The sequence below is a fragment of the Mustela nivalis genome (assembly GCF_964662115.1).
Source record: "Mustela nivalis genome assembly, chromosome: 2".
NCBI classification, from domain to species: Eukaryota; Metazoa; Chordata; class Mammalia; order Carnivora; family Mustelidae; genus Mustela; species Mustela nivalis.
In genome coordinates, this window is record NC_139021.1 from 154392793 (window position 1) to 154420306 (window position 27514).

The window sequence follows — 27514 nt, forward strand, 5'->3', positions numbered from 1 at the left end:
AGTGCTCTTGTAATACATACCCTTCCCAATGTCCTTCATCCAGTTACCACATCCCTTCACCCCTCCCCTCCAGCAACCCTCAGTTTGTTTACTAAGATTAAGAGTTTCTTATGATTTGTCTCCCTGATTGTCTTTCATTTTCTCTCTTCCCCTATGATCCTCTGCCTTGTTTCTTAAATTCCATATATGAGTGAGACTTACTTTGCTTAGCATAATGCCCCGTGGTTACATCCACATCATTGCAAATGGCAAGATTTTGGGGGTTTTTCATGGCCGTGTAATATTCCATTGTGTATATGTACCACATCTTTATCCATTCATCTGTCGATGGACATCTGGGCTCTTCCCACAGTTTAGCTATTGTGGACATTGCTGCTATAAACATTGGGGTGCAGGTACTCCTTTGGATCACTACATTTGTATCTTTGGGGTAAACACCCAGTAGTATAGGAATTCTTTTTTTAAATTGATGATGTTCTTAAGGATGAGACTAAGGTGTGGATTTACTATACAAGATAAAATGATAGTCCCTTTTATCTCCTTTTATCTCACGCAAAGGAGTGATATGATGAAAATAATGTTTGGAGAATATTTTTCTGCACTTGATCTTAACCAAAAGGCAGGCAAGTGGTGGGAAATATTTTTCTGAAAATCATATAGGTTGGAATGAAATAGGAGGAGGTTAGAATTAGGAAACTGAAAGCACCTAAGGAATCCTAATGGACAAGGATTGGGTTCAAAGAGCCATGGAAAAGAAGTCTATATAGTCTATTGAGACTATATACCTGGAAACTATACCAGAAATGTAGGGTGCAGGGTATCTATAAACTCCTTAAGTTGAAAGATGCAAGGTCTCTGTTCTTCACAAGCTTTCAATCCATTCAGGGGTCCTATATAATCAATTGCTACAGTATAGTGTTTCATGACAGGTTGTACTGGTGAAATGTTCTTTTTGTGGGAAACAGATGAGAACAATTAATGCTGTCAAGTAGGTATCAGGGAGGGCTACAGAGGGGAGATGCCATTTAAGCTGGGCGAAGGAGTCTTAGCAGAGTTAGGAAACAGTGGGAAGGGAAGTGCACAGAGGCATTAATGCTAGGCTGATTGAATACATAGCAAAAAGACAAGTATGATAGGATATCTTCTCCTTGGGGGGTATTGGTCAGTGGTGAAGCTGGAAAAAATAGACTGGGACTAAATCATGGAGAGTCTCTTGCCACCTTCTGCTGCTCACTTTTGTCCCTTCTCATCTCTCTTATCAAAAACATGCATCTTTGTGTGCATGTGTGCGCATATACTAACTGCAGAAATTCTTGGCATGATTGTACTACAGTAAAGGAGAGGGAGTCCTGTGAGTGTCAGAACACTGCAATCCTATCTACCTCCAATCTTGGATTAAATTTCTAATGTCTGTGACTCCACATTTCTGGGAGAGCAGTAGGGGGTGATTTGCAGGCTGATCAGAGGCTGTTTACAGTGAGGATTTCCTTTCTTTGTGAGTTTGACAATTGAGAATTAAGCTATAATGAACAAACTTTTTTTGTGATCCTCTATTTTACTATATGCAACCTTATCAATGTATTAGTTCAAAAATATTTGCATAAATTTGGCATCTACCTATACATTAATTCCTGGTGTTTAATATACACAGAGTATAAAGATTAAGTTGTCTCTGGGTTTTCTGGGTCACCAGTCTAGCCTCCCAGACTTTGAAACTTTTCTGATAAAGGGAGTGCAAGTCATGAAGGGTTAAGTCTGTGGGGTCTTGGATAATGACCCAGATTAGTGCACCAGTGCCTTTGGGGAATGTTTTAAAAGCTTTGTTTCTTTGTTAGTTATGGAGTTTCCATCATAATATTCAGAGAAAAGAGGTCAGGAGGGAGTGGAGCAGCAGACATTCAGTGGAGAAGAGTGATGACTGACTCATCATGTAGGGTTTGGGTGTGGGTGTGCCTGTAGTAGGGAGAAAAAGGAGGAAGAGCTGTGCAGGCAAAATATTTTCTTTAATCTCTTTGCAGAGTGAGCCTTGTGGAAGAGAACGCACAAGTAAATAACTGTTGTATGGTTGTTTATCTGTCATATACATGATACTACAAGTGAGTCTATAAAATCCTTTAAGTTTGAAGATGAAATAGAAATATTACATCCCATTACCAGCTTTAACAGTTGCCCTAGTATTTCTCTTCATGATGGTGAAATTACTGAACAGCTTTCACTTTCTTTAATTGGATTAAATGGTCTCCTAAGAACTTCAAATGAATTCATAGTTATGTATTTTCCTACTTCTTTATCTTTCTTTACTCTATTCCTTTTACCCAAGGTCTCTTTTTTGGTTATGGATAAGAGTAATTGCTACCTCTCAGTAAAGTTCCAAGTTAAATTCCCCACCCTCAGAGCTTTACTGATTTCCTGGTCTACAACTACCTTGTTTCTGAACTTGAAATGTAACAGGTGCTTAGTAAACAATTGATAGTTGGGCCGCCTGGGTGGCTCAGTGGGTTAAAGCCTCTGCCTTCGTCTCAAGTCGTGATCCCAGGGTCCTGGGATTGAGCCCCACATCAGGCTCTCTGCTCCTCAGGGAGCCTGCTTCCTCCTCTCTCTCTCTGCCTACCTCTCTGCCTACTTGTGATCTCTGTCTGTCAAATAAAGAAATAAAATCTTTACAAAAAATAAGTAAATAAATAAATAAATAATAGTTATCTTATAGTTTTTGTTGTTCTTGTTATTAAATCCCACCTCCTTCTGACATTTACAATAATAAAAAACAATGTGCTTGTATTTAATATTTTTCTCATTTAATTGTTCTTTATGACACAAAAGATTTCATCAAGCCCAGAAACATAAAAGTGGAGCCATACTGTAAATTAGTGAATATAATTTTCCATCCAATGCAGGAATTCTCTCTCTAAAGCTTCTTTGTTATATTCTATCTCTACTTTTCAATAAGCCATTCAAATACTCTGAGCATCATAAAATGGGGGTGATAACAGTATTGACCTTTATTAGTTAGGAAAAGGTTTGGATGTGAGTGACAGAAAACCTAAAATAGTGGTGGCTTAAACAACATAAAATTTTCTTTTTCCTTCCCCCAAATCCAGGAAACAAACACCCAGGCTTCTATCTTATTTCTTTACTATGAAAGGTGTCCATTCTTATATTTACCTCAAGGTCTAATATGGCTGCTTGAGCTCCAGTCATCATGCCTTCCCTCCAGTCAGCAGAAAGGAGAAAGAGGGAGGAGAAAGGCACACGTTTCTGTTCAAAGACACTTTCCAGAAATAGCAAACCACTTCTGTTTATTTCTAATTAGTAATAACTTAGTGACATAAGTACATCTAGCTAATAGTAAGGCCGATAGAGGGATGGCCATATGCTTGGCTAAAATTCAGAGGTTCTTTTACTGAGAAAAATGAGAACAGATTTTGGGGAACAATTAGTAGTTTCTGCTACTGATAATGCTATTATAAAAATTAAATGAGTTATTATGTGCTTAGAACATGTCTGACGTATGATACATGCTCAATAAGTAGTTATGAGCCATTATTTTTATAATTAACCATTATAGATGGTATTCATTCACTCTAATATTTGTTCAACACCTATCAAACACCTGCTATGCTAAACACTGTGCCTCTCTATATTTAAATCCCTCTATCAACAATGAGAAGACTGCCATCCAAGATAGCTTCTCCTTTGTTAAACAGATCTACAAGTTAGAGAATACTTTATCACAGTAAGCCAAAGCATACCTCCCCAGTAATTCATTTGTTTTGGCCCTGATCCTACCTTTTGAAACAATATGTAACCAGACTATTTCCTCATCTCAATTCTTCAAATATATGAAGATGGCTATTAAGCCTTCCACTTAGTTTTTTTGGCTCTAACCAGGCATTTTATTGACTCATTTGTCTAGCACACATTTTGGCAAACTTTTTATATAAAGTGCTAGATGGTGAATATTTCTAGCTTTGCGGGCTATATGGTTTCTGTCACAGTTTCTCAACTCTATCATTGTAATGCAAAAGCAACAATATACATTACATAAATGAATGGTCATGGCTGTGTTCCAGTAAAATTTTATTTACAAAAACAGCAGGTCAGGGAGATCATATGATAGTTGTCTTTCTCTGCTTGACTTATTTCGCTAAGCATGATACGCTCTAGTTCCATCCATGTTGTCGCAAATGGCAAGATTTCATTTCTTTGATTTGGACTTCTAGCTTGCCGGCCCCTGATTTAGCCCATGGAAATTTGTCTATAAGGTTATTTGTAACTTACATTTCTCTATCTTGAAGATAAAAACTTACTCTGTGTCACTCCTGATTCTTCTTAAACCTTTCATTTCTTTTTCTTGTCTTACTACTTTGGCTAGGATTTCTAGCACCCCTGGCATCATTTCTATAGCCATACTTCATGGCCAATCGTTTCTCTAAACCTATTATTCATCCCAATTCATCTCTAGATTGGAAATGCTACCTTGACAAATTCCTTCTTATTCTGCCATATTCTTAACCACATATCCTTTGATCTCTCTCAGACTGGTCCTTCTCTAGGCTTCCCTACAGACCACATTAAGAAAAGAATAACCTTTTTCTCCATCTCTTTCTTCTTCAGAACTTTTAGACTGTGATCTTATTCAGTGCTTCAGGTTTTCTTCAGCCAGCTGTCTAATGCTACTTATAACTTTAACCTAACCCATCTTCCCTCATAGATGACCTAGGGCTAACCAAGAGGAGGTAGGTAGAAAATTAACATTTATAATTGACATATAAATTATGTATTTCATTCTAATGTTACAGAAATAAGAAGTATAATTTGGAATTGATCATATAACCAGCTCATGGTCATGCAGCTGGGATACAGGGAGTCAGTCCCAGTTATAGAATTGAAATTTAAATTTGGGTGAACCTGGTGAGTGGAGTGGGGGCATCTTGCCAAAGTAAATTCAACACATGTCACCAACAGAGCTGCTGAACTTTACAAGGCATAGAATAACAAATATTTTCCCCAGACTTTTGGTTTCCAAAGCATTTTAAAAACATTTTATTTATTTGAGAGAGAGAGATAGTGAGAGAGAACAAGATCAGGGGAGAGAGGAAGAAGCAGGCTCCCCAACATGGGGCTCAGTTCCAGGGTCCTGGGATCATTATCCAAGAGCTGAAGGTAGATGCTCAAATGACTGAGCGTCTCCAGGTGTCCTCCAAAGCATTTTCTCCACAGTCTGATGGAATAGGCAGTTTTATTTCTGTCTTATATGTGAGGAAATCAAACCAAACCCAACATGGTTAAAATATTTGCATGAAGTATTAGGGGCCTATGTCTTATTGTTTTTCTCCATGAGAATCCACATTTGATCTTTTCTGAAAAGGATGCCCCGCCTCTTTATCTTGCTAATTCCTTCTTATCTTTCAAAAATTCAGCTTAATCACCATCTTTCCAGGAAACCCTGCCTGCATTCACCCCTGCCTTGTCCCCACTATCTGATTTACATGTTCTTTCTCTGTGTTAGCCCACATTATAAGCCTATTTATACTTTACCTTACCTGATGATTTATTAGCTTATAAAGAAATCAGGGGCAGATTCCTGCCTCACTTAGCATTGTATTCAATAAGAATTTTTTGAGTAAAAGAATGAGCTGAGATGGAGTCTTTAGTCCTTGGTTGTGATTACAGCTGAAGGCAAAATGAAGATCTCAGCCTTCCAGAGACAAACTCAAATAAAAGAGGATCCTCCCAGAAATCATGGATCCCATCAGCTAGCAGACATCGGGAATTCAAACCCATGAGGTTTCAAACTAGGTAGTAAGAAAGCAGCATACTATGGTGAAGAGCATAGATTCTGGAGTCAGGTTTCTTGGGTTTGAATTCTGACTCCACCATTTTCCAGCAGTGTGATCTTTGGCAAGTGACTTAGCTTCTCTGTGCTTTGATTTCTAATCTGTCAAATATGGATAACAATAGAACTGATCTATATTAGTTCTCTCTTGCTGTGTAACAAATTACCTCAAAACAGTGTCTGAAAACAATAAACATTTATCTCACATTTTCTGTGGCTCAGAATTTTGGGAGCTGAGTAGTTTTGGTTCAGGTTTGTTCATGAGGTTCGAATCAATATGTAGACATGTAGACCATGACTGCAATCACATGAAGGCTTGACATGTTGGAGGATCCCTTTCCAAGATGGCTCTCACCAGTGGCTGTTGGCAGGAGGCCTCAGTTCTTGTCACATGGAACTTTGCTTATGACATGGCAACTGATTTCCCCCAGAGCAAAGAAGGGGAAGAGCAAGGAAGAAACCCCAATGATTTTATGACCTTTTATGATCTATTCTCAGAAGTCATAAACTGTAACTTCGAACATATTCTGTATGTTGGAAGGATGTCACTAAGTACAGCCCACATGCAAGGGGAAGGCAGTTAGGCTTCAGCTTTTGAAAGGAGTATCAAAGAATTTGAGGACATACTTTAAAACCATCATGCTATCTTGTAGGGTTGAGTGAGAATTACATGAGATAATAATTTCCAAGTGCTTAGAACAGAAGTTAAACAGCACTTGCCTTGAATTACCTTTCTCCCATAGGTGAGAAAGGACACATTAACAGTCAATCTGAAGGCTTTGGCTTTAAAAGTTACTCTAAAAAACAGACCAAAGATAATGAAATCAAGTTAGTGCCATAAGCCATTAAAATTATCTATATATTTCTGGGACACCTGGCTGGCTCAGTGGGTTAAAGCCTCTGCCTTCAGCTTAAGTCATGATCCCAGGGTCCTGGGATTGAGCCCCGCATCGGGCTCTCTGCTCAACGGGGAGCCTGCTCCCTCCCCTCTCTCTGCCTGCCTCTCTGCCTACTTGTGATCTCTCTGTGTGTCAAGTAAATAAATAAAATCTTTTAAAAAATTATATAGTTCTTGACATGAAAAGCTATTCATGAGTTGAATTTGTAAAAAAAAAATTTTTAAAAAGCAGATGTAAATCAAGAATTATAGCATGATTTGATTAGGTGCTTGTGTAATTATATACATGTATCTCTGTGTGTTGGTGCATAGGGAGCCTCCTGGAAGGAGTTTCCTCAAAGTATTAATAGTGATTATCTCTGGATAGTGGGATTTATGTTAAGTTGAAATTTTTTCTTTGTGCTTTTCTGCATTGTTTGAATTGTTTTACACTGAGCATATCTTTCCAAAAAATAATAGAGGCATTTTTCCAAAGAAAATAAGAAAGAAACCAAGTTAGAAGGAGAATGTGAAAGGTTTGTGGGCTGATTAACTCCCTGGGAAGTATCTGATTGATAGGGTGTCCTCTCATTTTTCAAGGTAATTATGAAGACTGCATGTGCTGGGAGCAGGTGAAAGTTTGTGATTGCACTTGAGGGTTACATACATAAGGGAAGAGGAGTTGCTACTTCTTTGGGACAAGAGGAAAAGGAAAAAGCAAGGGGAAGAGGGACACCTATGTGGCAAAGGGCAAAGATAGGTCAAACCTGCTGTTGACAGCAGAACATGAATGTTGTCTTGGAAAGGACAGCTATACGTACAAAGGAATGGTATACTTGTGATGGGCACCTATGGTCTCACAGTGCCTTGTATATCCTTGATAATTACACTTGCCATACTGGGTTGAAATTTGTTCAGTTCTTCCTCTCAGTATACTGGCAAGCAGGCCCTAGATATCTAGCCCATTACACAGTTCCCAACATAGAACAGGGTTCAGTAATTTGGAGAATAAAGATAAGCTGAATTATTTTTTAATAATGCTTTTCATAAATTGAAAATTTTTATGTCCACTAATATTCACCTGAATAATTTAGTATTCAAATAAAACAGAGGGAGGGATGCCTGGATGGCGCAGTTGACTAAGCATCTGTTTCAGCTCAGGTCATGATCTCAGGGTTCTGGGATCAAGCCCCACATCGGGCTCTTTGCTCAGCAGGGAGCCTGCTTCTCCTTCTGCCTGCTGCTTCCCCCTGCTTTACTCTCTCTCTCACACACAAATAAGTAAATAAAATCTTTTAAAAAATTAAAAATAAAACAGAGAGAGTACACACACACAGTTCCATTTACCACATCTGTTCTTTGTTCATCTTTTCCCCTTTTTTGCCTTTAGATTATTTGAAATTTTTTTATGATTCTAATATTTTGACTTATTACCTATATCTTTTCTTAAAGTGGTTGCATTGGGACTTAGGGTATATGTCTTTAACTTATGACAGCCTGTGTTTAAATAATATCATACCAATTCATGTAGAAAAAAATCTTGTAACTATACTTCCATTCTTTTCTCTTGACCTTGTGTTTTTATTGTCATATATTTTTCTTCTGCATTTGTTAGAAACCCCATAATACATTGCTATTACTTTTGCTTCAAAAGATCAACTATCTTAAGTGATTTACAATAAGAAAATTTGTATTTACCCACATATTTAACATTTTAAATACTCTCTTCTTTTGCATCGATCGAGATTTCTATCTGGTATCATTTTCCTTCTGCCTAAAGGACTTCCTTTACCATTTCTTATATGCAAGTTTGCTGGTGATGAGTTCTTTCAGCTCTTGTGTGTCTAGAAAGTTTTTATTTTATTTTTGTTTTCAAAAGGTATTTTTGTTGGGCATAGAATTCTAACTTGGCAGTATTTTTTCTTTCTTTCTTTTTTCTTTTAAAGTACTAAAAGAAAGTACTTTAGAACTTTAAAGATTTACTGCACTCTCATCTGGCTTGTATTGTTTCTTATTTTGTTTTATTTGTTCATCATGTAAGCGTACTCTTTAATCCCTATTTCCCCACCCCCCACCCACCTCCTCATGGCTTGCATTGTTCCTCATGAGAAGCCTGCCAACATTCTTATCTTTGTTCTTCTCCACTTAATTTGTCTTCTTTCTCCAATTTTTGTGGCCTTACTGAACTCTCAACTTTGTTTTTTCTTTAAATCAGCATTCTGTTGGGCCCAACCTGAGTTCCACTTTCCTCTCTTATGGCTAAAAGCTCTCAAGCTACAAACTAGGGCATTTATAGGGCTTACCTCATTTGTTTGTTTTTCCTTATTTCAGGAATCACTATTCTGTATTACCTGTTGTTTGATATCTAAAAACCATTATTTCATATTTTTTTCTGATTTTTTTTCAGTTGTTTAAGGTGGGGGGATTTTTCTGGTCTCTGTTATTACTCCACTTTAAAGGCTGGAAACAGAATTTCTGAAATATTAAATCAGAAAACTAAATACCTAAAATATTGAAAGTAGCTGTCAATTGCAAAACTTCTTCAAAATTGATTCATATTTTGCATTAGCTTAGAATTATTATGAAGTTCATTTCAAAAATTTTATTTAGTGCCACAGTGTTTGACATCATGTCTTTTTCTTTCAGGAAACATTCAAACTGGAATTTTAAATCATTAGTAAGTCAGTGATGGATCAGAATTTGCAGAATGCAATCCTGAGTAAAACTCTCCAAAAGAATTACTTCAAATAATAGAGGAAAGAAAGTTGAACTGCCACCTTAAAACCCTGGTCTAGAAAAACATTGCAGACATCAGAAAGTAATAACTGGGGAAATTTATTTGGCTCTTAATGAATCTGAATCAAAAGAATTGTCACAGTGTTTCTCAGAGGACTTCTGTATCTGAGAAATAATATTTTAATAATAAGTTCTTTTATAAAAATCTTGACATGATCACCAGAGAGGAGAAACAGTAATAGCTAAAACCTGTGTATGTGTGAAGATGACATCAGAAGAAATGGCAGCTTCTGTTCTCACACCTGTAACTCAGAGAAAAGTGACGTCCGCTCCATCGGCTATAGATGAAAGTAGTGAAAAGGTCTCAGACATCAGTGTTCTGAAGGCACATAGCATCAGGCAGAGTGGGCAGACTTCTACCACTGCACAGATGAACAAGCTTAACGAAGAACCTTCTGGAAGCAACTTGCCCAAGATTCTCTCAATAGCAAGGGAGAAAATAGTGAGCGATGAGAACAGCAATGAAGAGTGCTGGACAGAAAGCACACCAGTTTCTGTGGAAAACCTTAACATTAACCAAAACAACGTACTGACAAAGAGCCAGTGTTATGACACGTGTGATTCTGTCATGGAGGAAGACCCATATTTGGAAACTGGAATCCCATCCTCACTGGAAAGAGAGGTGTTCCCTGGAATTCAACTGGAAATTGATGGACCTCCCATGGACATTAGTCCCTTAGGAAGTCAGTCGGCCGTCATAGAGACTGGCCAGGCACACCCTGATGGCAACACAGCAGCATTTCACTTTCACTATGAAGTTGACAGAAGAGTGTCAGATACCTTCTGTACCCTGTCAGGCAACTTGATTTTAGATGATTGTGGAAACTGTGTACCACTGCCTGATGTTGGTGGGGAGCAAAAGAAAAATTATGCGGCGTATACTTGTAAACTTATGGAATTGGCTGAAAACTGTGATAATAAGAATGGGCAGCTGCAATGTGATCATTGTGACACCTTGGATGACAATTACTTATGCTTTGAAGGTTCTTGCCGAAGGGCCAGTGTGCTATGTTCAAGTGACAGCCTTTGCAGGGAGGACTTGACTAACAGTCCCCCTGCCAAGACTTTTCTGAGCCATTTTGAGGACTTCCCTGATAACTGTGAAGATGTAGAAGAAGATTTTTTTAAGAGCAAAAAGGAGAGGTCCACTTTGTTAGTGAGGAGATTTTGTAAAAATGACAGGGAAATAAAGAAATCTGTGTATACCGGGACAAGGGCAATCGTGAGGACTCTGCCTTCTGGTCACATTGGGCTGGAAGCTTACAGTTACATCGATCAGAAGAGAAGTGGTCTTTTATTGACCTGTGGGAGAGTTCTGGAACAGCTGTCAGTGGTGGCGATTAGGCAGGATGGAAGCCAGTGCCTATCAGAAGCCCAGTGGTATCGGGTAAGGAGTTAAAGTTTCTTTTTGACCACTTCTTTAAACTTGATCTTTGAAAAATCCAATTTTCCATTGTTTTAATTCATGGAAAGTGTTAAGTTCTGTCAAACTGTGATTCTTCAGGGAAGTGTTTTGTAGTTACTAGAAACTAGTAGACCTTACAGATACTCCAATCGGTAGCTGTTAAGATTGAGTTGACTTTGCAATGATTTAAGTATATATGTAAAATACACATATATATGTCATCAGGAGTGCAGAAATTAGGCAGACCCCCAGTTTCCTGTATGTAGGATTATAACACAGACTCCTGATAGGGGGAAAGCAGCTCCACTGACTGATTAACTAGTCATGTCCTTTGGAGGTAGATGCTTATGTCTTCCTTCTGACATGTTTTTAGGTTGCAGGACCTAAAAGAATTTAAAGATCTGGTTTCCTTCATTTTCCAACCAATGTTCCCAGTATCTTCCCTTTTCCCCTTTTTTGTGCTATGGACCCCTTTGGCAATTTGGTGAAGTCTGTGGACTCAGAATAATGCTTTTAAATGCATCAAATGAAATAGAGTTTTAAAAAGGACACAGATGATGTGGCCATATGTAAACATACGAGGAAAGGGTTTGAAATTGCGATATATAGCAGAGTAGGTGTTTCTTTATTAACACATTAAACAGTGGCATTCAGTGAGGCGATGACGACTGTAATTTCTAAGTGGTAAGGGATGTCAGTACGGAATGGTTTCCCTGTGACTTTCCCAGTTTAGCCCTGCAAATCCCACATCCAGGGAAACCTCTCAGTCCCGGGCTGACCAGGGCAGTTGGTCACCCTAAATATATTCTTTTAGGGTTTTGACCATGACCGTAAAATAGGGACACATCTGTGATTTCTATCGGTGACAAGATCACAGGTGCTGCTCCCGGTGCTGAGTCTTGTTTCCTATATTCATAATTGCAGGATGTGCCAAATGTCTAACTTTCACGTTCTAGTGTTTCCCAATTCCTTAAGACCTGGCCTTGTGAATAAATACCCAATCTAGAAGAACATGCCTTTTACTGAAACATAACTGGTGTATTTTTACTATCATTATCATCAGTCACACGTGCTGATACTTACTGAGCATTTTACACATGCCAGATGTTGGGTCACATAATTTAAGTTGGTTTTTTTTTTTTTTTAATTTGACAGAGAGAAATCACAAGTAGATGGAGAGGCAGGCAGAGAGAGAGAGAGGGAAGCAGGCTCCCTGCTGAGCAAAGAGCCCGATGCGGGACTCGATCCCAGGACCCTGAGATCATGACCTGAGCCGAAGGCAGCGGCTTAACCCACTGAGCCACCCAGACGCCCCGGGTCACATAATTTATATACTTGATTTCATGCAATCCTCTCAGCTACCCTCCAGTATTGGTATGATCATTAACTTCATTGTATGGCTAAGGAAACAGAGTCTCGGGGAAGTCATGTGCCTCGGCCAAGGTCACTTAACTACTAAGTGGTAGAGCTAGGATTGAACAGAAGACTTCTGTTCATTTCGGTGTCCATTGATTGAGTTGCCACACTCACTGATGTTTCTGGACTGGGCTGTGTTCAGTGTGGCAGTTCTAACCCTGGCTCTGTGTTAGAAACACAGTGTCCAGGTCCTACTCCAGACCCTCTGAATCAGAATCGCTAGGGTCAGGCTCAGCATAAATGTTTTTTCAGAGTTCCCCTGGTGACTCTATGGTTCTGTGGAGTTGAAAACCACTGTCCAGGAGCTTTAACTGAGCTCTTTGCTCTTTGGTCAGGACGTTTAGGGAATATTTGCTCCATCCTAAAGACCCTGACCCTACTTAGGCTCTCAGGAGTGGCAGGGCTGAGCCAAAAGCCTGCCTGAAAAGGGATGACCTGCAGGCCCTTCTTTCTATACATTCAACCTACCATTCACCCAGCAAGTTCCCAGATTTGTTTTTGCCACCTTACCTGATTCCTCATAAAACCTGAGTCACAAGAAGAGTGATATCAGCGACACATAGACTCCCCAGCTCTTCTGACTGAATTTTGCCCATGTAGGGAGAAAGGAGCTCATCACAGTAATGTGTCTTTCCAATTAAAAATGCAGGGATTTAAAAAATTCATGCACACCTGAAATTGAATGTTAAGAATGCAACAGAAATTTAAATGCTGCAAAGGGAATGGAAGCGGATTGGTTGAGAACTGTTATCATAGGCCACCGCCCCCTACCCCCACACCCAGTTACACAGGCATGAGGGTCATGCTTCTGCTATATATAATTGCAGAATAATTTCTGGCATGACCATACTCACTCCTCCAGTTTCTGGAGCCACTTCTTCTCCTGGGAATGTCCACAGAGCTAGGGAGCTCTGGTCTGCCAGTCTGCCCCCTTTCTGTCGGTCAGAGCCCTGAGATGGGTAATTTCCAGTTGAAAAGGACCAAAGAGATGATGCAAATCATCTCTTCCTTTTTAGTCTCTGGAGGCTGGGAGAGGTTGCCATACCTCGGTCAGAGTAAACTCCAAGAAGTCCTCTCTCCTGTCTGACTTGGTTTCCAGAAGGCTGTGGACATATTTATGAACCCTTAAAATGAAGCTGGGGGAAAGGGCTGACTGTCTTGTCCTTTCTAAGGGAGAGTTCTGAAAGGGAGAATCCTTTTTGAATAGTCAAACTATACCACAGCAGGAATGAGTCAGTATTTTCTCAAGTATAGTATTCTTTCACTATCTCAGTTTTTAGTTTAGGGTCTGGTAGAAATCCTTCTCAGAGTTGCACAGATGAATTATAACCACTTCCCCAACTCCTATAAGTGGCTTCTTTCACCTGAATAATGTGGACCTTGATGGAATGCTCCCATTCCTGATCATCTCACACATATCCATCCTGGTTCCCCAATCAGATTATAAGTTGATTAAGGTCAAGAAGTGGCCATACCTTTTATCTACTCTCCATGATGCAAGCCTAATGCGAACTAGATGGAAAGCAGGACAGTGTCATCTTAGGAACATGGTCTCTGGGGTGAGTCAACCACTGCGAGTCCACCATTTGCTGCTGGTGTGATCTCCAGCAAGTTCTTTACCTCTTTGTTTCTAATCACCTTATATGTAAACTGGAGGTAATCATATTTTGAGGGGGTTAAATGAAATGACACTGTGAAGTCGACAGCGCAGTATCTGGCATAGAGTGGGAGCCACTGTTCTCACTCTGGCAATTTATTATATGCTTTGTCATGAACATGTCCCCACCTCCTTCTGCTCTTTGGAGCCTCTCCCATAGGGGCAGTTCATGGTGCTGTGCATTTGAATGTCTGTCTCCCTGTCTAAGATGCGGTAGCTTGTACAGTCCTTCCTGCACATTTCAAGAATGTGTTGTGTGTCTAGTTAGTTCCTCTGCCTCCCATGGAAATTTTTTTCTTGTATGCCTTCGTCAAAATGACCCAATTAATTTATGTTTGCACAGCTGTGCAGAGAAGAATGGGAGACATTAATGAGGATTAATGCTTGCTGACTGGCTAACCATATTGGTATCCTCCTCCCTCTGCTTGTGAGAAATGAAAACCCTGCCCCTTATCCAGTTTCAGCCACGTTCCTCCTGCTCTCCTGCTCTCCGTTTATTGGCTTCACAAGATGGCATATTTTGGCAAGCGGCTGACATCTCTAGGTTGAAAGTTGGTTAAGGGTGTTTTTCCTTTTAAAAAATTCTCTCCCTGCCAGAATTTTGGGGGAGTTCAGGGTACTTAGAGTTATTCTGAATAGGAAAGACATGAAGTTTCTGCCTGTGCTGCAATCATTCATGTAACCTGAGTTCCGTGTGCCTTGAGGGTTGGAGCGTGGAGGAGGGGAGGGTGGCCGGGACAGACAGGCCACCAGCTCCCACAGCATCACTTCACTGATCTCCCTGCCGTGGTCCACAAGACAATTTACTGTATAACAATAGGTACAGCAAAATAGAAAACAATGAAGTTTCATTTTTTAAAAAAATCAGACTAGAAAAACTGTAAATTAGGAAGGAAAGCCAAACCAGCTCCTGTGTTGCTAGTTCTTACTCTTCTTTCTTCCTTCTAAAATGTATCTTCTTCATTTTTTTCTACTCTTTAGCACAGAGAATTAAACTTCGGAGGCAATGAAAAATTTTTGAATGTTTAACATACATACCTTTGTCAGTATATATGTTATTGAGTCCATATTTTCTCTGCTGTGTGTCAAGGCACCAACCAATAATAAATTCGTCTTCCTGGTTGTAACTTTTTAGGGATGACCATATATCCATTGGGCCCTGCTGTCCAGTGTTGTAATAGATGGCTGCTGAAGTAGCAAGATATTTTATTTTCTCCTCCAGAAATTGGGTTCCCTACAGGTTGGGTACAGTGTGGACCTTGAAATAATTAAAATTTCACAGGGTGTGCAGGCTAAGTTAAATGTCTGGGCTTCATGGCATGCCAAGCCTCCTCTTCCATTACTAAGAGTTATGTCAAGTTCATGACATGGGTATGGGACGATGCTGGCCCCTTCCTGCTGAGCACAGTGAAAGGGAATCCAGCTCCCGGATGGACGGCCCCTGCACAGTTTAGTCACGTCTGGTGCATCAGTGGAAAATGTGACAGGCTGTCAGAGGCTGACTCTGTGATGATTGGACAACTTTCCCTTATTAGCTGCATCGGGGCAGTTTAGGGTACATTTACCTCCATATCTTTGTAGTAACACCAGGTCTTTGACTGGGATTCAGCCAAAAAATGGAATGAAAAGGAAAAATGCTGACCCTGGACACTAATTTCAGGTGAATATATTCATGGCCACTGTTAATTCACACGGTAGCCTTAAGACAGTATCGGCACTAGTATTCCCTCCCCCCCACTTCCCCAGATGTCCTGCATAATGGGAATTAGCAGCTGGAAAGGCCTCATCCCTAGTAATGGGCCATGGTTAAATTGTGGCCTGAAAAGAATTGGAACCTGTAGGCAAGGATAAGATGATCAGATGGAGCCCTGATCTAATAATGCACACCCTCCATTTTTACACAGGAGGGTTTCAGTCTGCCCATAGAGTGACCTCCCATAGTCATGAATGCTAGTAGTGTCCCTCTCCTCTTGGTCCCCTCCCTGGCTGCTGATTTAAGTATAGCAGTCCCCCTAGGCCTCATAGACCTCCTGGAGTAGTGTGGAGGTTTCCTCCCCAGTGACCACAGGACTCAGCATCAAGGACTGAAGCATCACTGGGAGTGAGGGGTGACTATCCCCTGACCCTTCCATGACTAGACTAACTCATGGCTTAGGCAGGGCCCACCCTGAACAGCTGTTCTCAGACAGTGGTACTGGGTCATTTCTGGTCTTGACGAGCCCTGTGACACCAATATAGTGTTCCGTCTATTGGTTCTTTTTTCTAGCAGCTGGCCTGGATGTGTTCAGAGCCTCAGATTACATATAGGTCCTGCAGAGCTCAGGCATCCAAATCCCTAACCCTAACCAACATTCAGCCCTTGAGCCCCTGCCTCAAGCGCTTAGTCTTCAGCAACGCAGAGACACTATCATCTTTCAAAGGTAAGGAGAACCCATAATTTGAATCCCGATAGTAGAGCTCTTTGGAGGCAAGAAGAACTTCTTTGATTTCTTCTGTTTTTAATAGAGTTATTGAGATATAATTTTATATACCATAAAGTTCACCTGTGTAAAATGCAAAATTCAGTGTTTTTTAATATATTCACAGATATGTGCAATCATCAGCACAATTTTAGAACATTTTCATCACCTCAGAAGGAAACCCCACACCCTCTAGCAATCACCCTGCATTCCCTTCATCCTGCTTCCCTTCCACCACCCAGCAGCATCCACTAATCTCATTTCCCTATTCTGGACCATCAGATGAATGGACTCATACAGTATGCACTCTTTTTTGACTGGCTTCTTTCATTTAGCTTGCTACATTTTTAAATTTTAATGCCAGTGTAGTTAACACAACATAATATTTTTAAGATTCAAGGTACAGCTACTCTGTAGCATGTATAAGAACTTTGTTTTTTACCTCTGAGTAATACTCCGTTGGGTGAACATACAGCATTTTATGTATCCATTCATTGGTTGTTGGACATCAAATTCTTTCCACTTTGTGTCTGTTATAAATAATGCTGCTATGAACATCCATTTGCAAGTGTTTGGGTGGATATATGTCTTCATTTCTCTTGAGTACATATCCAGGAGTAGAATTACTGAATTATGTAACAGCGTTTAACTTTTTGAAGAACTGCCAGACTATTCCTCAGCAGCCGCACCTTTTTACATTCCTACTAGCAGAGTTCGAGGGTTCCAGTGTTTCTACATCCTGACCAACATTTCTTAGTGTCCTGTTTCTGCTTATAGCCATCCTAGTTGATATGAGGTGATATCTCATTGTACTTCTGATTTGCATTTTCCTGATATCTAATGATGTTGGGCAAGTTCCATGAGCTTATGGGCCATTTGTACATCTTTGGAGAAATGCCCATTCAAATCCCTTGCCTATTTTAAAATCTCTTTTATTGTCAAGTTGTTTACATTTTGGATTTAAGTCCATTATCACATAAATGATTTGCAGTCTGTGTGTGTGTGTGTGTGTGTGTGTGTGTGTGTGTAGTTATGGATATGGATATAATGAATGCAAGTCAAGAAATTAGTAAAGAAGGCTTATAATTTTAATGCACAGTGAAATTTGTTAAATATTTTCTTTGGATATTGATCTCATTCTCAGTCGTTTTAAATTTACCCCCCCCCCCCCCATTAACAGCGGTCTAGTCAAATTTTTTATCTTCTTCTCCCCCAAATTCTTTCCAGACTCCAGTCAGTGTAGTCTCTCCCTCCTCTTTTAAAAGCTTGTATTATGTAGGCCATTTTTCTTACTACCTAAATTCTGTTCCCCAGAGTGGTGGCTGGGAACCAGATTGTCATCTGCAAACTTGTGCATTACACTCATGGCATCCAAGGCAGGGCTGGTTGAGGAGGGCACCACTTTATAGTAGTGTACTTCATTATGCACAAGTGGTGGACCAGGCCTAGGTTGAGGCAGACAAGGTGCCTGGGTGGCAACTTTTAAGAAGGCACTCAAACTCAGGGTCTCAGAAGTGCCTGCTCTCTACTTATCAGGGAGTACCTCCTTAAGTTTTGAGCTCTAGGCAACTCACTTGTCTCATCTTAGTCCCAGTCCTGGGTAGAGGGTCTATAAGAGTCTGTGGTTTAGAAATGCCTGTCATCTTTTCAGCTCAGGAATGGCTTGGACTTATCCCTTCATAGACCTTCATGCAGATACTGTTAAAATACAAGCTAAGAATGGTTCCTCATGTTTAAAGCAATAAAAAAAAAATAAGAGAAGAATAATATTTCCTGATATCTAAAAATTATATGGAATTGAAATTTCAGTGTTCACAAATGAAGGTTATCAGAACATAGCTGCATTCATTCCTTTTAGTACTCATGTATTTTCTGTAGCTGCTTACTCCTTGTAACAGCAGAGTCGAGGAGCTATAATTGAGACTCTATGGCTTGGAATGACTAAAGTATTTATTATCTGGTACTTTAAAGTAAAAGCCCCCCTGGTTTAGAACATCCCTCTCTACCTGGCTATTTTCTACCCATTCTTTAGTCCTGAGCTTAGATTTCACATCCTGTTGGTGGTCCTCCCTGTGGTCCATGGTGGGGGAGAGGACCCCAATCCAGAGTTTCACTGACAGTCAGTGTTAATGCATATTTCTTGAGTGACTCCTTGAATTATAAATAAAGACAGTTTCCACACACTGCTGATGTCTCCTTCTGTCCTTCCCCAGACCCAGTTCAGGCTTAATAGCTGGCCTCCCCCTGAGCATCAGAGCTTGGAAACACTTTGAGCAATACCTAGGATAGAATCAGAATTTTTCATTGATATTCAGAAGGGTCTTTTTCAGTCCTGTGAACCTAGAGACCCACGCTTGTCACCTCCACAGACTTGGCCTGAAAGACAGAGAGGAAACATTTTTCCGTCTCCTTGCCCCTGACCCTCCATTTCAATGGCTGCAAAAACCCCTTGGGAAAGTTGCCAAATGTTTTGTGTTCACAAGGCAAGCATCTGAGACTGCTATTGTCTGCAATGGGCCAGAAAGTAAAGAAGCCCCCTCCTCTCAAGATCCTGGAGCTCTGTCCCTGTCCTTCAGCAACCCCAGTCTTTACAGGCAGAGATTTCCATCATAGACCAGAGGGAATCTAGCTTCTGTTTCTCAGTGGTGGTCAGGGTTGGGGTTGGTGATGTGAGGAATAGGGATAGCATGCTGTGTTGAAGAGATCATTCTTGAGTTTGGAGGTATTTGATCAGTGTCTTCAATCCATCTGACCTCCAGTACTCTCATTAATAAACATGGGCCAGCCCTCTCTCTCATACACACATACCCAAAATAAGACCTAAGTATCAATTCCACCTCGCCCATTAACTGGTTGTATGACCTTAAGCAAGTCACTGTAGGACCTGAGATTTTAGTTCCTCTGGGTATAAAACAAAGTTAGGTTGGCTCAGTTGGTTAAGCATTTGAGTCTTGATTTCGGCTCAGATCTTGTGTTGTGGGATCCAGCCCCCCACCCCCCCATCAGTGTCTGCATTCAATGTGGAATCTGCTGGAGATTCTTTCTCTCCCTTTCCCTTGGTCCCTCCCCCTGCTCATGCTCTCCAAATAAATAAATACTTAAAAAAAAAAAAAGTGAGGGCAGACATGTATTCACTGTCTGTCAGACACTGTTGTATAATTTGTATATATTAGTACATTATAAGTTATACATTTCTTCTTAACTCTGAAAGCCCAACAGTCTGTGATTTTCTGATTTAAGTCTTGACCCTGGGTTTATGGTTGAGTAAATATTCTACCTCTCCCAGCAGTGCCTCCTGGAGATTTGATCTGGAGGGAACACTCATTCTCCAGCCCTTGCAGCAGTGGATGGGCCCAGGAGAGGTGCCTCTTCATCAGTGGCTGAGCCCTGCAATGTCTGTAGCAGGAAAACAGCAAGCACTTGGTGGGCTTTTACTGTGTGCCAGGCACTGCGCTTTCCAGACATGACCAAGGTCACACAGTGTGAGGACTCCAACCTGGCTTGGGCTGCCTCCAAAGCCCAGACTCATAACCACTCCTCAGAGGTTCCTCTGGAAGATTCTGATGTAACTCATCCCTATAACTTGGCGGAGGTTCTGTTCCCTTATTAAAGTGAGCAAATGTTGAGCTGGATGAGCCCTTGAGCTGTTTCTGTCTTCAAATGTGATCTGGGTGTGACCTTTGGATGAAATGGGAGAGATGAGAAACAATACCAAATCTTAATGTGAGGGGTGTGTTGGCTATTGAAATGGCTAAGATTTATTTTTATGACTCAGCCTGCTAGGGGGAGGAAACCAAGCCCGAAGGTTTGAATTTTTTACTGAATTGCTGTAATTTTGAAGTACATTTTGAAAGTTTTATAAGTAAGTAAGCAAGAACAAAGTCCAAAGCAAACTGCACACATCTGACTCAGAATCTATAGTTTATTCATGATCATGCTGAAATGACCCAAACTGTTGGGAGCATAATTTAGTATTTTTCCATTTTAATTTAAAGTTTTCTGTGATCTTCAAGGGTTCTGACCAACTGACCTGAGTATGAAAACATTACTCAGAAACACTTCTTTCCATAGTCGCACCATTAAAGTGAAGTTTTCGCATCCTTCACAGGGCTGTGAGGCTGGAGAAAAAAAAAAAAATGGGGCTGGTTGTGTAGTCAGATGCTAGGCAAACATTATAAAATGTCCCTGCAATTATAACTTTTCTCCTCTTACTCCAGGCTCTGAGGTTTCAGCATGAGGTACCTGGAGGGAAAGAGGATTCTGAAACTATTCTAGCGGCAGCAAAACAAAGCTGGAGTCAGCTATTTCCTTTCAGAAATGCTGCAAGCATCCAGGGGAACCTGCTTACTGAAACCTGACCCTTTGGTTTCCCCATTGTGATGCTGGCCTAGTTTTCATAACTTCATTTTCAGCTTGAGATTAGGTGACTTTTATCACCGACACCTACTTCATCTTATCCCTGTGTTTTAATAAAATAAGGAATCAATTTGTCTGTATACCCTGTTGAGTAGCCTAGCTCAGAAAATTTAGCACCAAATTATAAATGGTGACACTTTAATAGTGAGTGTGGATGTGTCTGGAGAGCCAGCATGTGGGAGTTTGGCAGTTGGAAAACCCCATGGCTTCACTTTTTCCAGATTGTGTACCCTTCCATCAAATAATTTCTTAGCCTTGAAAAACTTTTCTATAACAAGGGAAATGTTCATTTGAGCTCGAAATTGGTGAATCCAAAACTTGTTTAGTAGCAAATTCATTATTTTTCTCTTTAATGGGGCCAAAGAAAATGGTCTTGGGCCCTGAATGGACCAGCAAGTTCTCCTTTTGATGGCCACATACCAAATAAGGACACCGTAATGTGGGTATGACTCTGCCATGACTAATATTTTGTGAGGATAATGCCATTATTGTGGCGACCATATTTTCCAAATAAAAAGTTGGGAACTTTTTACTGAGAGGAGAGAGGCGCAGAATATTTGAAATTGAGACTGACTCAGGAAATCCAAAATGATTGGTCTTGGAGTTGCTGTTGATCACAATATAAAGGAAAAAGAACATGAGTGAATTAGAGCACATCTATTTTGTTGCTAGAAAAATCAGGAGGTTCCAAGTGAATGACTTGGTGTAGTGGTTGCGAATGTGTTGTAAAGACAACACATTAGAAGCCCAGAATGAAATCCAGTGAGTGTTTTTCTCACAGTTTTTTGTTTTTCTGTATTTTTTCCAAGTGTTTGGTAGCTCCTGTGCCTTGGAAGTATAAAGGTAGTAAAATAGATTTCTTTGAGATACTTGGATATGCTCAGCTAAATAAGGGCTGTCCCTCTCCAAGAAATCACCTTGAAAAGCAGACTCCATTTTCTGCTTGTGCCACCATTATGCAAAATGTCTTAATCCTTTGAGCTTGGATTGACATTTTAGAAACAGTCCATTCAAGCATCCTAGCTAATGCTGGTTCAGGTCAATGTTGATGTATGACTGTGAAGGATAGGGTTGGTTTTATTAGGGGTCTTATAGACAGATTGGCAGTAAAAGGGGGTGTCTGGAAATGTTTTGAGCAAAGGTAAAATTTTAAGTTCTGTGTACAAACTAGAACACAAACTTAGTCATTGCTTCATGATCTCACTCACTGTCAAGGGGTGGTTCAGAGGTACCTATAAAGCCATATTACCCTTTGGTTTGGACTCAGCCTCATGAGCATGAAGCTCATGCAAGAGGTGAGATTGAAATTTAGCTCCATCTCCCCCGCCCTTTTTGAACAGGTGCCCTTGTACAGAGCACAACATGCCCAACCATACAAGGTAATCCTGGGGAGTACCATGTGGAAGACCATCAGAAAAGCTACTGAAGACCAAAGCCACAATTGGATATTTTCTTAGATTCATATATAATGAATCTCTTGGATTCGTATATAATGTGCTCAGCACAGTGAAATCCATTAAGTTCCACGGGTTTGAAATATAAACAAATAGTGTGAATGCTTTTATAGATAAGTATAAAATTAGTGTTTGGTAACTTCATGAACTATGGAATTCTTGAGCCTGAAGGCATATCTTCTAAAACCTTATTCACTCCCTCATTTATGGATAAAGTAGCCAAGTCCCTACAGAGTGGAAAATACTTGACCAGATTCATGCAGCTAGTGATGAAGACACAGAACTAGAATTGGATCTTTATCTCTCAAATAGAATAAAAATATATGATACAGCCTTTCACATAGTAACTGCTCTTATTAATGCCACCTGATTCTGAACCCCTGTGCCTTTGTGGTTCCGGGGAGACGTGGATTCCTGATATGGCACCTGCCCTGGCAGAGCGCATGGTGAATGATGGTGGAGGCCGATGTGCCTGTGCTGTCTTTCCTTTGTTCCACAGTTTTCCCAGATTGTAAATGACCGTGGTTGGTGCATAGCTTTTTCTGTGTTCTCTGGTCCATTCCAGTTTTCACAGCTTATCCTATCTTCAGTGCTTTAAGGAGCTGGCTCATCTTGTTGCAATAACATTGTCAGTTCTTTAAGTACTCCGAGGTGCCCTTTAAATTTGGATGAAGCCAAGTTTTGTTGAGTTCATTTCTCCCCTTAGTCTAGTTTCTTTCCATCTTTCACTTGGCAGGTAGCTCTCTCTGGTTAACGACCAGTTCTTCAAAGCATACGGAGCAGCCGTGGGATCCCTCCCAGTCTCTCAGGAGAATATTTTCCCGTGTTCTTTTTCCCTTATTTATGGGAAGTAAAGCCAGTGAGAGACACTGAGCCCAGCAGGAGGGGTCAGACTGGGCCCAAGGAATTGAGCCAGCAATCCCAGGCTCATAAAACATTAGCAGTAGAAGGGTCTTGGAGACTGTCGAGTCCAACTCTTCATTTCACAGAGAGGGAAACTGAGGCTCAAAGGAAGGCAGTGGCCGTGCCTAGGTCTACTCAGGCATTAGTTCCACAGCCAGGCCTGGAATCCGGATTGCTCTCAAGCCAACTCTCCTGCCTGGTGCCAGATGCCAAACACTATTTCTGACCCACAGGCGAGGAGCTCAGTTGATTGTCTTGTAATGGTTAAGTCATTCAAGCTGTAAGGCTCCATAGTAGTTAAGTCAGCTCTGGAGCCAAATTGCCTATGATCAGATCTGACTCTTTACTTACTCACACTGTGACCTCATGAAAGTTACTTAACTTCTCTGTGTCTCTATTTCCTTACCTCTAAAGTGGGGACAATAATTTAACCTACTTCCTAGAATTGTTAGAAAGATTAATAGGTTGTTATATGTTAAATGTTAACATATAATGTTCTAAATGTACTAATGTTCTAAATGTTAACAAAAATGTTCTTAGTTTTAAAGCATTTAGAACAGTACTTGACACTGCTGTTATTTTCTTTTTCATTCATAAGCCTCAGTTTTTAACCAAAATTCTGTATTATATCTCCTTAAATAATCAAAGTTTTCTCTAGGAACTCTGATGGAATAACTCTGAATCAGGGATATAGTCTCCAAGTGCTGTAAGAGTGGGAGGAGGGTTTATGTAGTCTAAGAAGGCTTCCTGGAGGATGTGGGATATCATTTGAGCTCTGTCAGGAGTTAGGATTCTTCTGCGTGCAGTGGGCAAAACATTCTGTCATAAGAAAATTGACCACTTTTCTCCCTTGCAGAAGTGCACCTTTGATTTACTCCAAATGTCATGTTGATTTCAGAGGCCTTCTGCTATCTTGCCTTAGGCATCTTCCCCCAAGGAAATTGTTTCATATGAAATTCAAAGTGACATAATTTCTCTCAATAGAAATTTTCCTGTTTTGTTTTCAAAGCACGTTTTTTGAAAATTGCCTTCTATACTTTGCAAAAGGTTGTTGGCAACATCTCTTGATGTAAAGCAAAAAGGACTGGTTTGCTTGTTCATATAGTTGGCTTTTTTTTTTTAAAGATTTATTTATTTGACAGAGAGAGATCACAAGTAGGCAGAGAGGCAGGCAGAGAGAGAGAGAGAGGAGGAAGCAGGCTCCCTGCTGAGCAGACAGCCCGATGCGGGACTCGATCCCAGGACCCTGAGATCATGACCTGAGCCGAAGGCAGCGGCTTAACCCACTGAGCCACCCAGGTGCCCCATATAGTTGGCTTTTAATAATGAAATAAGGACCCATCTAACTGATTATATGAAACTAAAGCTAGGAAATCTTTCATCTCGCCTGTGAGTCCCCTCTCTAGGCTCTCCCAACCTCAGTCTGTCCAGGTGCCATTCCCTGAATCCTGTTTCCAACATTCTCTTACTTTCTTTTGTATGCAGTGTTGTTGTATCTACATGTGTGTTTAGGAACTACATACTAATACTAAATACCACTATATCTTATACTTTAAAATAGTTAATTAGTTGTATGTCACATGACCTTCAGCTTAATATAAAAGACTATGCATTTTTTAAGAAACAAAACAAAAGATCATAAGGGTGGGGAAGAAAGAGGTAAACAAAAAACAGACTCTTAACTATAGACAACAAATTTGCTAGTTAGCAGAGGGGAGGTGAGGATGGGTGAGTGGAACAGGGGATGGGAATTAAGGAGTGCACTTGTGATGAGAACCAGGTGTTGTATGGACGTGTTGAATCAATATATTGTACACCTGAAACTAATATTACACTGTTAACTAACTGGAATTTTTTTTAAAGGTTGTATTTATTTATCAGAGAGAGAGAGGGGTGGGAGAGATCGAGCACAGGCAGACAGAATGGCAGGCAGAGGCAGAGGGAGAAGCAGGCTCCCTGCTGAGTAAGGAGCCGGATGTGGGACTTGTTCCCAGGACGCTGGGATCATGACCTGAGCCGAAGGCAGCTGCTTAACCAACTGAGCCACCCAGGCGTCCCAACTAACTGGAATTTAAATAAAAACTAAAATAAATAGATAAATAAAATAATAAAAATTTTTAAAAATTTAAAAATAATAGAACTATGCATTTTAGTTTTAGTTGTCTTGAAATTTTCATAAAAGTATAGTATGTGTAAGCCTTTTACTTTTTATGCAATATATTTCAAAGTCTTATTTATACTGTTGTATATTGTTTCAGTTTGTTTTGATTGCTGTATAACCCTCCTCTGTGTAAATATAGCATAGCTTCCTCATGTATTCTCCAATTGATATACATTTAGATGTTTTTATGTTTGTATTATTTTAAACAGTCCTTCCTTAGCTGTTTTTCTCAATGTTGCTTGTTATACATGTCCAACATTTTCTCTTGGACATATATCCAGGAGCAGAATTGCTGGAGCATAGGGCATGTGAATATTCAGTTTGGAAGATAGTGATAAACTGTTTCCTAACGTGACTGTACCACCTTAGAGTATATGCCCTGCCTCTCCCCCACACCACCTAACCTATAAAAAATTCTCGAAACCTGAATCCTCTCTAATATTTGTTATATTCCAACTTATTTTTGCCGTTCAAGCAGGTTTAAAACATTTCTCTGGGGTTAATTTGGCATTTTCCTGATCACTAATAATGTTAACGATATCTTCATATTGTCATCGTTGTTTTGTTCTTTTTGTTTTTGTTTTTAAAGTAGCCTCCGCACCCATCACAGAGCCCAACGTGGGGCTGAAACTCACTATCACAGATTGAGAACTGAGCTGAGATCAAGAATCAGACACTTAACTGACTGAGCCACCCAGGCACCCCATCATTGTTTCTTTTTCTATGAAATGCCTTAGATCTTCTGCTCATTTTCTGTTGTGTTGCTTTGCTTCTGATAGTAGTTCTTTAAATATTCCTGATATCTGTTTTTGTTTGTGTGTATTACTAATATTTTTCCCACTTTTAATTATTTTTGTAAAATTAATCTTGATAACCAAAATTTTTAATTTTAATAGTCCAATTTATTAAAGTTTTTATTTTATGGTCAGTGCCTTTTAAGAAATTTTTCTCTACATGAAGTCTAAAAGATACTCATTTGTATTGTTTACTAGGAATTTTTTTTTATTATTATTTTTTTTTAATCCTTAATTTTTTTTTAATTTTTTATTTTTTATAAACATATATTTTTATCCCCAGGGGTACAGGTCTGTGAATCACCAGGTTTACATACTTCACAGCACTCACCAAATCACATACCCTCCCCAATGTCCATAATCCCACCCCCTTCTCCCAAACCCCCTCCCCCCAGCAACCCTCAGTTTGTTTTGTGAGATTAAGAGTCACTTATGGTTTCTCTCCCTCCCAATCCCATCTTGTTTCATTTATTCTTCTTCTAACCACTTAAGCCTCCATGTTGCATCACCACTTTCTCATATCAGGGAGATCATATGATAGTTGTCTTTCTCTGCTTGACTTATTTCGCTAAGCATGATACGCTCTAGTTCCATCCATGTTGTTGCAAATGGCAAGATTTCATTTTTTTTGATGGCTGCATAGTATTCCATTGTGTATATATACCACATCTTCTTGATCCATTCATCTGTGGATGGACATCTAGGTTCTTTCCATAGTTTGGCTATTGTGGACATTGCTGCTATAAACATTCGGGTGCATGTGCCCCTTTGGATCATTACATTTGTATCTTTAGGGTAAATACCCAATAGTGCAATTGCTGGGTCATAGGGCAGTTCTATTTTCAACATTTTGAGGAACCTCCATGCTGTTTTCCAGAGTGGCTGCACCAGCTTGCATTTCCACCAACAGTGTAGGAAGGTTCCCCTTTCTCCGCATCCTCGCCAGCATCTGTCATTTCCTGACTTGTTGATTTTAGCCATTCTGACTGGTGTGAGGTGATATCTCATTGTGGTTTTGATTTGTATTTCCCTGATGCCAAGTGATATGGAGCACTTTTTCATGTGTCTGTTCGCCATCTGGATGTCTTCTTTGCAGAAATGTCTGTTCATGTCCTCTGCCCATTTCTTGATTGGATTATTTATTCTTTGGGTGTTGAGTTTGCTAAGTTCTTTATAGATTCTGGACACTAGTCCTTTACCTGATATGTCGTTTGCAAATATTTTCTCCCATTCTGTCAGTTGTCTTTTGATTTTGTTAACTGTTTCCTTTGCTGTGCAAAAGCTTTTGATCTTGATGAAATCCCAATAGTTCATTTTTGCCCTTGCTTCCCTTGCCTTTG

The 27514-nt window shown here is 40.1% G+C and overlaps 1 protein-coding gene across 4 annotated transcripts in view; it reads left to right on the plus strand.

Moving 5' to 3' along the window:
* Positions 1 to 27514, plus strand: part of PLCE1 (phospholipase C epsilon 1) — a 326743-nt gene that overhangs the window by 28906 nt on the left and 270323 nt on the right. For all 4 annotated transcript variants that reach the window (XM_082721986.1, XM_082721988.1, XM_082721987.1 and 1 more), the window contains exon 2: positions 9360 to 10896. In XM_082721986.1, coding sequence (XP_082578112.1) covers positions 9715 to 10896 — 1182 coding nt within the window. In that variant the 5' untranslated portion in view covers positions 9360 to 9714. The remainder of the gene's footprint in view (positions 1 to 9359; positions 10897 to 27514) is intronic.